Genomic DNA, 13,899 nt, shown 5'->3' on the forward strand with positions numbered 1-13,899 from the left:
CGTGCGCAGCGCGAGGCGGGCGGTTGCAGCCGTTCCGTTCCGTTCCGCTCCTCCTCGCCCCGCCCCGCCCCGCTCCGCTGAGGGAAGAGGCGCAGCCATCGCTGCTTCCTTCCTTCCTTCCTTCCTACCGTCCTTCTTTCATTCCCGGCCGGCATGTTTGTTCCTTGCGACCGCGGCGGGGGCTCCGCCAGCTCGGACTTTAAAGGCTTCACTCTGCTCATGGTAGGTCGCGCTCCTGCTTCCTACCCTCCCCGCCCTCGACGGGCTGGAGGGGGCGCTGCCCCCACGGGACACCCACACCCCGGAGCGGGCGGAAGGGGCGTGCTGCTGCGCGGGGCCGGGGCGCAGAGGGCTGCCCCCAGCTCCCTGGGGCGCGGGCAGGGGCCGGCCTCCACCTGTGGGGCAGGAGGGCCGGGGCGCTTCGGCCTCTCTTTCCTTTGCCCGGCGGTCGTGCGTGGGTACTTGACCGCGGAGGAGGGGAAGGGTGCTGGGCGTGCGAATGCAGTGCCCGTGTGTAGATCTATCGGATATTTTGCCGAATAAAAAAGGATTTGCTGGGGTCCTTCCCAGAGCTCTTTCCAGCAAAGCTTAATGCCGTCTCTTCCGTCAGTTTTTCCGTCCTCAGCCACCCGTTTTTTGCTCGTGTCGAGCTGTAGCTATATGCTATCGCTTCATGATTGAAATGTATGTAATTTTTACAAGATTGGTAGTTCCTGTGGGTTGCCACTGGAATAAAAGGTTATTTTTTTTTCTTTCACTTCGATGCGATACATAAATTTTTAAGTGAAAAAAAATCCCCATTTCTGCTATATTCGAACTCCGATTAGGATTGTTTTAGGAAGCGTTTTAAGCACCTTCATACCTGGTATAAAATCAATTTAAAATAACCTACGCGAGGTTACTTTGTTTGCTGTGGGGTAAGAGTTCCAATGCAGGCCGGGAAGTAGCAAACCGTTGTTTCTCCTGCCAGTGAGTCCCTTTACCGTGTTACTTCAAGGTCAGCTTACCGCCCCTCGTGGGGCGCTGCGCAGCCCGGGGTGGCTCGGCAGGCTGCGTGGGAAGCCGTTCCCCATCAGCTGCCCGGCCGCAGGAAATAGAGCGCGGCTGTTGTCTTTGGCCGGGAGTAACCGGCTGTTGAATTCCAGCCAGTTCGTAATGACATGCTGTGAGTGCTCTTAGGTCCTCTTTCACCGTGAGCTTATCAGCATCAAATTTGGTGTGTTTCTGCAACTGGTGGTGTTAGCCAGAAAGCGGATTTGTGCCCAGAGTGCAATAAGCTGATCTTAACACGCTCAGGAGAGATACTGTATTTTATTCAGGCCTGGGTGCTCTGTGGATTTTCCACAAATCAAGCACACCTGACAACAGGTTCAGGTGCTTCTTTTATACACAGAAATCACAGGTTAGCATTTTTCCAAACAAGCCTATAAGATACTGATTGGTCAGTGATTATAATACAATTATAATACAGATTACATAAGACTTTTATCACTACGCATGCTCAGGGGAAGGGTCTTGAACCTGGGCAGGGATTGTTCCGACCTGGGCGAGTGTTTTTTAATATTACAATGAAGGTAGTTTGCTTCAGGACACTTTAAAAGTTAGTTTCATTGCCAAGTTACTTAATCGAATAGTCATCTTGCCAGGTTGTCAATTTGATGATTGCTAACTATTGTCTGTAACCACATGCAAGTACAGAGTGTGCTTCTATCATTTACTAACTGTGGCCACTTGCAAGCGTGAAGTATACTACATCAGTGGCTGCAGCAATTCTTAGACACAGACTTGGTTATAAGTTAGAGGGAAGCAACTGAAAATTTTACTGTTGTCTTCCTGTAATAGTTTCTGTAGAACGATAAAACCTCTTTGATTTCTCTTTCTGCGCCATCAGATTAGGTCAGTATCTGCCCTGATGGGTGGTAACCCATGGCACTTCGTATGAAATGCATCCAAGATGACCCTTATTTTCACGCTTAAGATGGTAAACAGTCTACTCTTGCATATGAGTCAAGTTGAGATTTACAGGTTTCATATGTAGTATCAACATTACCGTTAGGTGTCACTTGAGGCCTGCCAATCTCAGTATTAGTCATTTGAGTGATTTATCTGCTCTTGTATCCAAAAAAAGAGAGGGAGGAGACAAGTTTCCAAGCCTGTGGTTTAAGTTTACAGTCAGACAGGATTATTCGCAGAAGTGGTCAGGGTGTTTTGTGGGACAGGGACCAAAGTCTCTATTAGCTATCTGTTAAGAAAGAGTCACCTTTGTCGGAGGATGAGCAGTCACTTATAGAAGTCATGTTTGATCAGAATTGAAGTAATTTAAACTTTCAGTATTTGAAGAGCATCCTGTATTGTCCATAAAACACAGTGTAATTCAGTAACTTCTGTTACTTTCAGCCAGCAGTGTCGGTGGGAAATGTTGGTCAACTGGCAATAGATCTAGTGATTTCCACGCTTGACATGACTAAAGTTGGTTACTTCTACACGGATTGCCTCGTGCCAATGGTTGGAAATAATCCATATGCAACAGGAGAAGAAAACTCAGTGGAGCTGAGTATAAATGCTGAAGGTATTTGCAAGCTGCATAAGGTGCAAGAATGTCAGTTTTACTTTTCTTGTTGTTGTTACATTTTGCTTATGTGAACAGTGTTTAACCTAAGGTTGGTAGTAACAACTTCGGTAACTTACAGATAAGAAAGTATTTACACTTCACAGAGGAAGCTGTTACTATTGTTATTTTGAATAACCAATTTGACATATGGAACTAGTAAGAAATGTTGAATAGCAACACAGTGCGGCCAAAACTCTGCAGTTTTAATCCAAAGCAACATGAACTAGGCACATACTTACAGAAATCCATCTGGAATACAAGCTGAATTTCTGGTCTAGAAGAGTATTCATCCTGTCCTCTTCCTTCCTTCCCACCTGTGTTTGCCTTTTTCCTTATGTGGTGTTTCTCCCTCTCCCCCCTTTAAATTCTTAGTTTCTTTCTTTATGTTGATCATTGCATTCCCCCCCCCCGCCCCCTTAAATCATGGAAATCTCAGAATAATCTGTCAGTCTTTGAAAAGTTGCGTAAAGAGACTGTCTCAATCATTGCAGGAGGCAGATCTTCGTATATTTTTCTCCATTAAATCCTTTGAATTTATGACAAGTGAAAATAAGTCCAGTTAAGAAAACGAAATATAATTATAAAAATAAATATTTTTATTATTATAATAAAATATATAAATATATAAAAATGTATATTATAATAAACACATATACTACAATAAATATATATAAAATATATGTTTATATAGATATATATTTATATAACAAATATATATCTATATACAAATATATATATATATAAAAAATATATTTTTAACACTGTAGATATTGTCAGGCTTTCCCATGTGAATTGATAGCTGAAAGGTTTACTGTCTTGAGGTTTGTAAATTGGATAAATCTGGATACTTTGAAAACCAGATCTCTTTCTTGCTTTCTTCTCACAAAACTTCATTATTTCTTTTTGTAGTGTATTCGCTACCTTCAAAGAAACTTGTAGTTCTGCAGATCAGATCGCCTTTTATAAAGGTAAGTATGTTCACTGATTTTTCTTACTTCACCATTCAGTTTGACTGGTTCTGCTGTCAAATAGTTTAAGTGGCCCAGCAAAATATTTTTCTACTTTGTGCTGTAACACTTTTTACAGTTGATACGGTTTTAGCTAACAAAAACTAGCTTCTGCATTCATTGAGGGTTGAGATTTTGCTTTGATTTTCCAAGCCCCAAAACAGCCCAGCTATGGTGGTAGATTTTAGTGTAAATATGTCATTAGTTATTAACACTGTTGAAAATACAAAATGGTGTGGGTTTTGTCCATTTCTTTTTTTTTTCCTTTACATTTATTGGGTTTGTGTGTTCTTTTATTGTAATAGCTTAATTTTTGGTGTCACTCCCATTTAATTCTTTCACGGTATTCTGTGTTCATTTAAACTGCATTCATTATGTAAAAAATTAAATATTTAGAATTACTCATTAACTGGACAGTGTCTGTAATTTAAAATAAGCAGAATACCATGCTGGAAAAAACTCTGTGCTACAGTTTTTAACAGTTCAAAGTGTGGAAAAGTACTGTGTGATCCTACCATCCCATCTTGCTCTAAAGTATTTTCCATTGATATTAATGGCACACAAAACAGGTGGTACTGTTGTTAACATGGTCTTGATCATAATTTTTATCATTATACACATACTTTTGATTAAGTAAACAACCAGAGCAGTCCTCTGCTTTTTAAAAATATATCCAAAGCTGAAGACTAAACAGATATGAAGAAAAATTTACATCACTGCTAAACATTATATGTAACATCTAATATTGTTGGATTATGGCTTTTTTTTTTTTTTTTAAAGGACACTATGTTTTTCACATTTTTCTCTATTTTTGCATAAAGAATAAGTACAGGCCATTCTGTCAAACACTACTCTCTTGGGTGAAAAGCAGCAAATGTGCCAGAGTCATCGTTCTGTCTAGCAGCCATGCGTACCAGCGCGATGATGAGCAACTTCTTGGGTATGTTTGTGTCATTAAAATACCTAATTAATATTTCTGTTCTTTTTGAAAAACTGACATATTTCCCTCTACTGAGTACTTCTGGCAGGGTTCTTTTGCTTGGCTGTGTTCATAGGTGATAAAATACCTAATATACTATTAAAACATTATGTTATACAGGATTAGTCTCTGAACTTTGTTAGCTACTACTGTCAAAAGTACTGAGCAAATAATAAACTGTAAGTAAATTGCACTTGGCCTGCACTGTCAGGCAACAGAGCCTCGGTTTTCACTTCTTAATTTCTTAAACCTGCAGGCAATGTCAGGAATTAGCTGCTAACATCCAGGCCACAGGTTACATTTTTAACGGTTAATTAGAATATTGGTTGATTTCTTACCTCCTCTTCATTATTCTGTATTTTGATTTTTTTTTTTTAATATAGTAAGTTGTCATTCTTATTTTTTTAATAGTTACCAATTCTTATTTGTTGGGAGGCAAATGCAAGGTTCAGACTATATGTATTTTTAGTGAATGTTACCCTTCTTAAAAAACAAGCATTACTTACTGACTGAGGACATCATAATTGGTGATTAACAAAAACAAACAAACAAAAATCAGCATTTTTTGCAAAAGACCAATTGTTATCCTCAGGCTGTATAAATGAGTAGGGCCTTAAAGGAGGTTTATGGCCATGCAGGTCCCAGATACAGGTACCAGTGGTATTTGCATACAGTTGCAGAATGGCCAGCTAACGTGAAATGAAATGAGAGCGACTATTCAATGCAGTCCAAGTCATAAATTGTGGTGATTTAACACTTCCGCCTCTCTCAGCACCCCAGAATAACTCTCTTATCACAGATTCACTAAAGAGTGGGGGTAATGCACTCAGAAAATACTTAGACATGAAGTCTGCATGTATTTGTAGTGTGAGCTTAGTAAAAATACTGTATCACAGTGAAGTCAAAGTTTTCCCTAACAAACTTTAATTTAATCACCTCCTATCTGAAGGAAGAGAAAGCACATTTTCTTTGTAACTTATTTTAACAACCATAAACAGTTCTCCTATTTATGTGCTTATGTATCTGGTACTTGCCAGTTATTTGAGCCTCTAAAAAGAGGATATTTTAGATCTATTTGTGGCAGAAAATTGAGTAGTTTGTACTGCTTTGAGGTCACAGACTACCTTTTAAACTTTGATTTGGGGAGGAAGGGAATGTCAATGCAATTGTTCATCACAGGTTTGAGGTTCCCAATGCTTGCAGCTTCTTTCTATCACAAGTGATAACATTGGTAGCATCTTTTATTGTCAGACAGAATATATTCTTGATTTGTTTCTAGGACACCATTACGCTACCTACTTACACCTGATCTTGAGAAAGCAGTTGGAGGCCTTATGCAGGAGCTAAACTGGAAAGAAATGGAAAAAGTAGCAGCTTACCCTGGAATAAATGATACAGAAAAAGTTCTACATATTCCTGGAGGTGGCATCACAAAATTGTTGTTTACTGAGAGGTGAGTTGCCCAAAGATGAGCACAGAAAGCTATCAGAAGTCTTGTTTTTAGTACATGGGTAAGATTATCTTTTAAACTGCTATCTTATAGGAAAGTACCCTCTTTTCCTAGAAGAGGGTTTTATAGGAATATAACGTCTTCCAGATCAAGCCCCTAATTAAGAGGAAATAAATAGGGAATTCTGCATCATAAAGTTAAAATATGTTAAAAATGTAAGTGAATGGGCTAAAGGCAAATAATAAAGCTTTTACAGTTAAGATTGTGATTAATCTGGTATCTGTTTTTATACAAAGTGCAATCTGTAAATAATAAAATTCCTGTACCTGGGATACTTTAACTAAAACTGTTTCCCGTGACAAATAGTCCTGTTATCAGTTGAAAAAAAAAGAAAAACAAAACAAAACACCAAACCAAAAAAACCCAACAGCATTCTGAGGACTAAGAATGAGTTATGATTTCAGGGCCAGCAAACAATTAGATGTGAGGGTTTTGTTAAAAGGTGTGTGCATCAGAAGTTGTGCTGAAAGCATGTCTGAGTTTCAAATTTTGGGCAGTAATACTTGCTCGTTATGGTACAGCAGTCTTAGTGCTGCAAAAGGTGTTTGTTTTGTGTCAGCTGGAAAATTCACTCTTGCATTTTCTTGTAGCTATTGTTTTTGACACCTGTCCAAACTGTTGCATCCAACAGCAGGAGAGTTATTAATACCGTGCTTACCTTTATAATGACTTCAGTATGAAAATAGTATACAAATGCAAAACAAGACCTCCCAGGATTTTAGCAAAAAAAAAAAAAATAACAATCTTAATATCTAAATGAGAAGATGGGAATATTTTGAGTAAAGTAGTGATATGCAGCCTGCAAAACTGGTGTTTGGAATACACAGAAAGGTAAGGAGTGATTGTATCAAAGGAACTGTATAAATGCCCCACAAAAATGCAAACTTAAGTATGTAAAAGAGTCCCTGTTTAACTCTTCCATGACCTAGGACTCCTGCCTCAAAGCAAAGAACAAATTCAAGACTAAGAAAAATAACATGAAGTGTGAAAATGCAAAGAAGTCTGGAGAGGAAAAACCAAAAAAACCTATATATGTACATATACATTTTTACTTTTTGTTTTGATTCAACAAGCCATAAGCAGATTGTTGTGGCTCTTAATACATAAATACAATTTTTCTGGATATAGAGAAGAAACAGAAATGCTTACTCATTTTTGTTGCAGCTGCTCAAAAGGAGTCCAAATGGCAGTTCTTCTGAAATTCTGCTCAGAAGGGGACAACATCCCTGATGCATTTGCTCTTGCTAACTATCTTAATGAATGGCTCCAGCTAATTAAAAGTGAAGTAAGTGCTGTTTGATCTAGAGTTCTGGCTTTCGTATTTTATATCTGTTATTTTCATTTTTCTTCAATATGGAACATGAAATATGTTACTTAGCTGAATTTTAGAAAAGTTACAGGTGTATGGCTTGGGTTTGTTTTGGTCCTTGATCATCAAGGATGTGCCAAATTAAAGATACGTTTTGATTAAAATCTCAGTGGGAATTTCCCCACCTGAAAAACCAAACCTAAACACCAGTCCTTTTGTCTGACAGGTGTGGGGGAAATTGGGTAAGGGTTTAATCAAGTTCAACCTTACAGTACTCTTCTCTAAAGCAACTCACAATGATTTCGACACTCGAAATGCTGCCCATTATTTTAATATGTGTGCCAGAGAGAGAATTACATCATTACTATTTAAAACTTAATAATGAATTATTCTGTTTTTGTTGCAGAGCAACAATTCCACAGATACTTCTTCACCGTGGAAAGTACCAAGTTCTTGGCGCTTACTTTTTGGCAATGGTCTTCCACCTGCACTCTTCTGAGCAATTTTGAATGCTTCTGTAAGTCACATGTGCAGTCTCAAACATCCCTCGAAGGTTATTACATAGTAATTACCAAGTAACAGCAGCTTTCTTTGTTGTCTGCATAAATTCTTTATTTAAGAACAATTCCTTTCACATATGTGGGTAGCTAAAGAAATTAAGGTAACTTTCACAAATTGACCAAAGAAATATGTTTTGTACAGTTGTTAATTGAATAACTTTGGTTGAACTTTTTTCCAATAAAGTATTTTTTAAAAAACCTTTTTCTTTGGTTAAGTGTTATTACTGTGGAGAAGCTTATGGTGCACCTTGACGTAGCTGAGAACTTGAGATTGATGTGCAGACATAAATTTTTTTATGAAGACAAAACCCTACTCTTCCATGTCAACTGTGGATCTTAGCTTTTTTCAAAACCTTCCTGGTGATGTAAGTGAAGCTCGGATGTGATGTAGTTCTGCCTTCTTTTCCCGGTGCTGTTGTGGTAGCTTCAGCTGGGGAAATGGCAAGTCACAGAGCAGCCTGTTCCATCTTCTGTGGTCTGCCTCCGTTGTGTAACTTCTGTTCTGCTTCCAAGGGCTGCAGAGATGCTAAAACTAAAGCTTTCTAGGAAGACGAGCTTTCTCAGACTAATTTGAGGATGAATACAGTGCTCTGAAATATAAAGGAGTTAGAACATTGCCCTGATACACAGATACCAGACTGCCTGCTTTTATAAGCTTAGTCTGAGACACAGGTTGTGTGATGCGTAATTCACGTTTAAAGTTTGTAATGGTACTTGTTGCATTATTAAGCTACATGTACAATTTTGATCTTTTGGAAGCGCTTGGTCACATCAGCTTAATTAAAAGTAACTTGAAATCTAGAATTTCTAAGTGGTAGCTTATGAATTAAGACGTGACATATATACAGGGTATAATTTTAAATATTTAGTCTGCTAAATAGATAGTTTATTTTGTGGTATTGTCATGCCAGTAGTACAAATGATGAGGAAAGTAACAGCAGCAGACCTGAAGAGATCTGTTAGAGGTGTTGGAATAAGATTCAGTAGTCAGCTTTGCTTGAAAACTTGTGCCTGTAAAGAAAAGCAGTTCAGTGAACGTGACTGCTCACCCAAAGGATGCTGTATTGGTTGTCTTTTCAGGTTTTTGAAAGTTTGAGGTGAGAATCATAGTGAATGCCTGTCACAGATTACTAGTATTTGAATGAATATTCAGTTACTGTTCTTTTTCCACAAAACAGTAAGGAATTTCAGTGTTTCCCAGTCTTAAAGTCTGTTTTGCAGAAGCAGATAATGCAGGGCAAAGTGAACCTTGGAGACGTGGTGTGTGGAGCAAATGCTTCATATAATTGTCTGTCCAAATACCTTCAGACAGTATCTTAAAATGTGAGCAGTCTCAAGTTAAATACTGTATTTGAGTCAGTCCCAAACCTAGATACGTGTAGAACAACATGAGCCTAAACTAACTGTGGCTGGCGTTAGGTCAACTGGAAAGCCTTCACAATTACTTAATTACATATGTTTTTTTTTTCTTTTTTAAAATGTTTGAATTATATTAACGCTAATCTAAATACCATGCTAGAAATGTAAAGTAATACTTTGCTTCTATTAATAAGCTTTTACAGTAGTAATGCACGAAGATGCCACATTTCATGAAGATGCCATGTTTTATGGTGTAAAAAATGAGCTACGAAGAGATTTGAAGTGTTTGGCAATGACTGATGTGCCTGGGATTGTGGATCAAAAGAAACTTACCTGAACAAAAAGCAACATGAATGCAACTGGTATGCAAACTACAACCAGAAGTTAAACCAAATAACATGACTGAAAAGATCACATTAGTCCAAGCTTAAATATTTATTTTGGCTCATAGTCTTGCAATTATTTTACAAGAAGCTTGAGTTTCTTTAGGCAAGTGGAAGGCTAAACCATTTGCATCCACCATGGTTATACTTCCTACTTGCAAATACTGTTTATTCAAATATTGCATTTTTTAAAAACAACTAATGACCTAAATATTCTTCTGATGTCATTCTTCATTGTGATGGATTCTCAGATTCTCTGTGAATGTAACACATCACCTGTAAGTGGACAGTAGTGAGCACAGAGATTTGTTAACTGCCATGAGAGTGTAATTTATTGCTGTACTTTAGTTTGGAAAGCTGAATCTGCCAAGCTGGTTGAAAACTTTTGCCTTGAACCAGTAAATAGAGTACTTAACTTTAAGCACATAGTCCTGTGTAAATTACAAGAACTACTTGCTGCTTCTTATGCGCTGCTGAATCTGGAACCAAGCATTCATCTTCCTCGATTTAGAATCTGACCTTCTAAGAAGTCAAGAGTTGAAGCTGTTCATGATCCTGGTTTTGGCTTTGGACCTGAAAGCCAGCTGAGTGTGACAGGTTTACCAGGAAAATCAGAAGCTGACCTTTGAACAAAGCTGTAGGAGCTACTCAGTTCTCCCTTCCGTGCACGGTCTAATGACCATGGTTAGTTTGAGTTGGGGCTTTGCTGACATACTAAAGAACAGGTCAAGAATGAATGACCCAGCTGTCTGAACATACTAATCTTAGAACACAAACTCTGCTATTTTAGAAGACTGGATGATTGTGGGTAAGAACACTTTGAACTGACAACTGCTATGTAGAGTGGTGGTTTTTAAAGGGGCAAAATATTTGAGGAGTTCCATTGGAATCGCTGAGCAAACCAACATTACGGAGATGGCTGTTTAAATCAACTGTACCGCCTCGAGGCTCTCCTGAGATGAAAACTGTTCTTCAGCAAGAAGGGGATGAATGCCTACTGCTGCATTGCCTTAGCGTAGGTCCTTCCACTAGATGAGCACGGGCATGTGTGCAGGGCTCAGATAATTAGAGCTGGAAAGCAGGAGCCCTGAAGGTACGTCTGCTGTCACACCAACTTGCAAGGTACTGTAGAGCACCCATCGCAGAGCCAGCTCCTCAGCCACGGCCTGCCTACTGCTCATCCAAGGAGTTCAGCCGCGGGGAGGAGTTATGTATGCACTGGAGATGCTTCAGGAGGCTTTTCCAACCATCACAGGAGGTTGGTTTTTTGGGACTCTGTTGTGGGTTTTTTTTTAAAAAAAAACAAGGCGATTAGATAACCTTTGTTTAGCTGGCTCTATTTAAGTGCTTAGTTCCTTTGGGATCAAACTGTCTGCTTCATTTAGGCCCATCACAAGTGTCGTCATTCTAACGTCTGAAAACTTCAGCCACGCTGCAGTAAACTTACTAAGTATCTCTGCCGGGTGCAACCTGCTGTTCTAGCTGATGCTCAGTACTGCAAACAATTTGCGGAGTACAGGTGTTGCATTTAAGGAGTTCCTTTGTATAAATCCTCGGGGTTTAAATAACTTGTGACATCCAGAGAACAAGCTCAAACAGGGTTTGCTGTGGCTGTTTGGCACAGGCACAGACCTTGAAAAAAAAACTTGAGGTACTGAAGTCAACTTCTGTGGCTTTTAAACAATAAATTAAAAAAATCTGAAGGGTAAAACCTTATCTGGACAATAAGTGGCATTGCTTTGGTATCCACAGGAAGTTAATCAGGTAGGAAAAAATTTGTATTAATTGGTTGTATTAATCAGGGTGCGGGCTGATGTATGCCCAGTGGCATTTGGGAGGCTACAGTTCAGGAGGTATTTAGCTGCAAAACTATATTAATCAAAATCAAAGCAGCTGTGATAATAGATTAAATTTCAGTCAGAATGAGTATGGCTTGCAACAAGGAGAAGCAGCGATAAAAAGCTTGAGGAGGCAAAATAAGGATTCTGAAGCAACAGCGAGGGACTGTTTGGTCCCCAGACCACAGCAGAGAAGCATTCAGAATTTTTGTGAGGCAGGGGAGTTGGTTTTTCTTTCCTTTTTTAATTTACTACTGATAAAGGTGCATTTTCTCATGAAAATATTCTCACAGATAGCTCAGACGTAGTAATTTTTATTGTTGTCATTGTGGATAAACCAGTATTTATGCTACAAACATCTTAGGAAAATATATCTGCTGGCTAATAATGGAATATATAGTTTAACTTTTTCTTCTTTTTTTAAAACAAAGCTTAAGACTTTTTTTAAAAAAATCTTAAAATTTCAGTTCTTTTACATGTTTGCAATTAAAACAATGCAATTAAGAGTGCAAGCCAACCGAGATGATTTAACACTCCATGCGTGTTTCCAGCTCCAGCTGTGCCGGCTGTCCCTCAGGGTGTGTGCGCCGCAGGGCGGGCGGGCACCGCACCACCAGCCGCCCTGGAGGTTCACGGGAGCTGGGGCTGGACGTGGGTTTTGGAGAAGACACCACCCTAGCACCTGCTGCTCCTGCGGTCGTGACACATCGGAGGAAAATCTGTGCCCTGACGGAGAAAACACATCGTGCGGGAAGGCATCGGGTAAGCTCCCATTTGTAAGGGAATGGCAGGGTCCCCAGGAGAACAGAAAGTAACACCTGAACGTATTGTAGCCTAAAAGCACCATCGTGTAGTTACCTAGCAGGAGCTAGGGTGGCTTTCCTGCCCCCTTTCCCTTAAAATATTCTTCTACAGCGTCTTAAGCTTTTCACCTAAACCTTGCAATAATTTTGTAAGAAAGGCAGGCAATGGAAAATACAACTTAATATATTAAGATTTGTTGGTCTTACTCTCTACTCTTACTCATCGGACTGACTGACCTTTCCATCCATGCTGGTCGCGAGCAGTTTTCCACAACTGGCATCTCTTTTCACCTATTAACCAGAAGTAGGAGGCATGAAATCTAATACTTAGAAGCAGTTAAAAAGTTTAAAGTTCTTACAATTTTTATCACTTGGAGTTCTTCTAAAATTCTGCCTGCTCTCTAAGGTTATGATGAACTCCTGGCGCAGAGTTGCATCAGCCCTCTCCTCTCCGAGGCCGATGGCAGGGCTACGCTGTGCTCTCTCCCTCCGAACACGGGGGAGTTGAACTACGCGTTGACCTGCATGCAGGGCAGCGTTACCATCCTCGGACGGGTAGTTTTAACCAGCAAGATACCTTGACTTACCTTTGCCAGAGACTCACGGCTGTAAAAATGATTCCTTAGCACTCTCCAAAGGAGGAAGGAGCAGTAGACAGCTGACGGCTATACTGCAGGAACGTCTGCTCTAGACCTTGGGTTATAAGCTACTTACTGATGATGCCTGATGATTCCAGACAGGCTACAAACTTTTTTTTTTTTTTTTTAAACATATTATGAAAAATAATAAGCCCTGTGGCACAAACAATGGTAAGATTCCTCAGAGTAGTTCTCATTATTTGACAAATAGAAGTCAGGATCTGAATTGTGGTATTTGCTAGCTGATGGTGCAAGTACAACTACTAAGCACTTACCCGAACCCTCGCGGCACAGGAGATGTTTTCAAAATGACACAATTGCAAGGAGTTTCTGGAAGTTTAAGAAAAGGATTAATAGAGCAAATTGTGAGTTAGAAACATGGTTTACAGACATGAAAATATACTGAAGCTATACTTCAGGTGCTGTATGCAAGGAAAAAAAAAAAGCAGCAGAGCTTATTTTTTTAATCAGAAACTTAACACGGAGAAGAAAGGCAAGTATAAGAAAACACTGGGGAGCAGTAATGAACAATTCCTCTTGGGCTCCTCTTCCAGTACCATGCCAGTGCTGCTAGCAGGAAAGGGCTTCTGTGTGAGGTGTACATAGCTGGGCAGGGGGAAGAGAAGCCTGTACTGTTCCAAACTCAGAAACCAGTAAGGTTTGAAGGGCAGTTGAGTTCAGACAATGTAACTGAGAGGGGGACAACAGGGGAGAAACTACTGGAAGGTGATGGCAGGTGCTGGATGTCAGACGGTGCAGTTCTGGAGTTGGAAAGTGAGAATTAACCAAAACATATTTTTAGGAATTTCCATGGGTATCCAGACTAATAAGCTGGTGAGTCAGAAGGCGGATGCGGTCAGGGAATGCAGACAGAAGGCCCCGCGCAGCGCAAGGCGAGGCTG

At 39.7% G+C, this 13,899-nt stretch overlaps 1 protein-coding gene across 4 annotated transcripts; it reads left to right on the top strand.

Moving 5' to 3' along the window:
* The first annotated feature begins 13 nt into the window (after positions 1-13).
* On the top strand, positions 14-13,899 carry PSMG2 (proteasome assembly chaperone 2). 4 transcript variants are annotated; one of them, XR_004409654.2, is made up of 10 exons: positions 14-222; positions 2,398-2,569; positions 3,521-3,579; positions 4,440-4,558; positions 5,877-6,050; positions 7,272-7,392; positions 7,823-7,933; positions 9,530-10,976; positions 12,108-12,318; positions 13,800-13,899. XR_004409654.2 is itself a non-coding variant. In XM_033010622.2 (8 exons), exons 1-7 carry the CDS (start codon positions 154-156, stop codon positions 7,913-7,915), a joined length of 807 nt encoding a protein of 268 aa, XP_032866513.1. In that variant the 5' UTR covers positions 14-153; the 3' UTR covers positions 7,916-7,933; positions 9,530-12,092. The 4 variants fall into 4 exon arrangements, 2 of the variants coding, with proteins under 2 accessions (XP_032866513.1, XP_032866512.1); XR_004409652.2 differs by lacking the exon at positions 13,800-13,899 and having other exon boundaries at positions 12,108-12,970; XM_033010622.2 differs by lacking the exons at positions 12,108-12,318; positions 13,800-13,899 and having other exon boundaries at positions 9,530-12,092.

This window comes from Tyto alba, unplaced genomic scaffold (assembly GCF_018691265.1).
Source record: "Tyto alba isolate M040663 unplaced genomic scaffold, T.alba_DEE_v4.0 Super-Scaffold_27, whole genome shotgun sequence".
In the NCBI taxonomy this organism is placed as follows: Eukaryota; Metazoa; Chordata; class Aves; order Strigiformes; family Tytonidae; genus Tyto; species Tyto alba.

Bases quoted from the DNA above. Each gene is read 5' to 3' on its own strand.
- PSMG2 (XM_033010622.2), top strand. From the start codon at position 154: ATGTTTGTTCCTTGCGACCGCGGCGGGGGCTCCGCCAGCTCGGACTTT. The intron at 4,559-5,876 runs GTATGTTTGTGT...ATTTGTTTCTAG, and splicing joins GATGATGAGCAACTTCTTGG to GACACCATTACGCTACCTAC. The intron at 7,393-7,822 runs GTAAGTGCTGTT...TTTTTGTTGCAG, and splicing joins TCCAGCTAATTAAAAGTGAA to AGCAACAATTCCACAGATAC.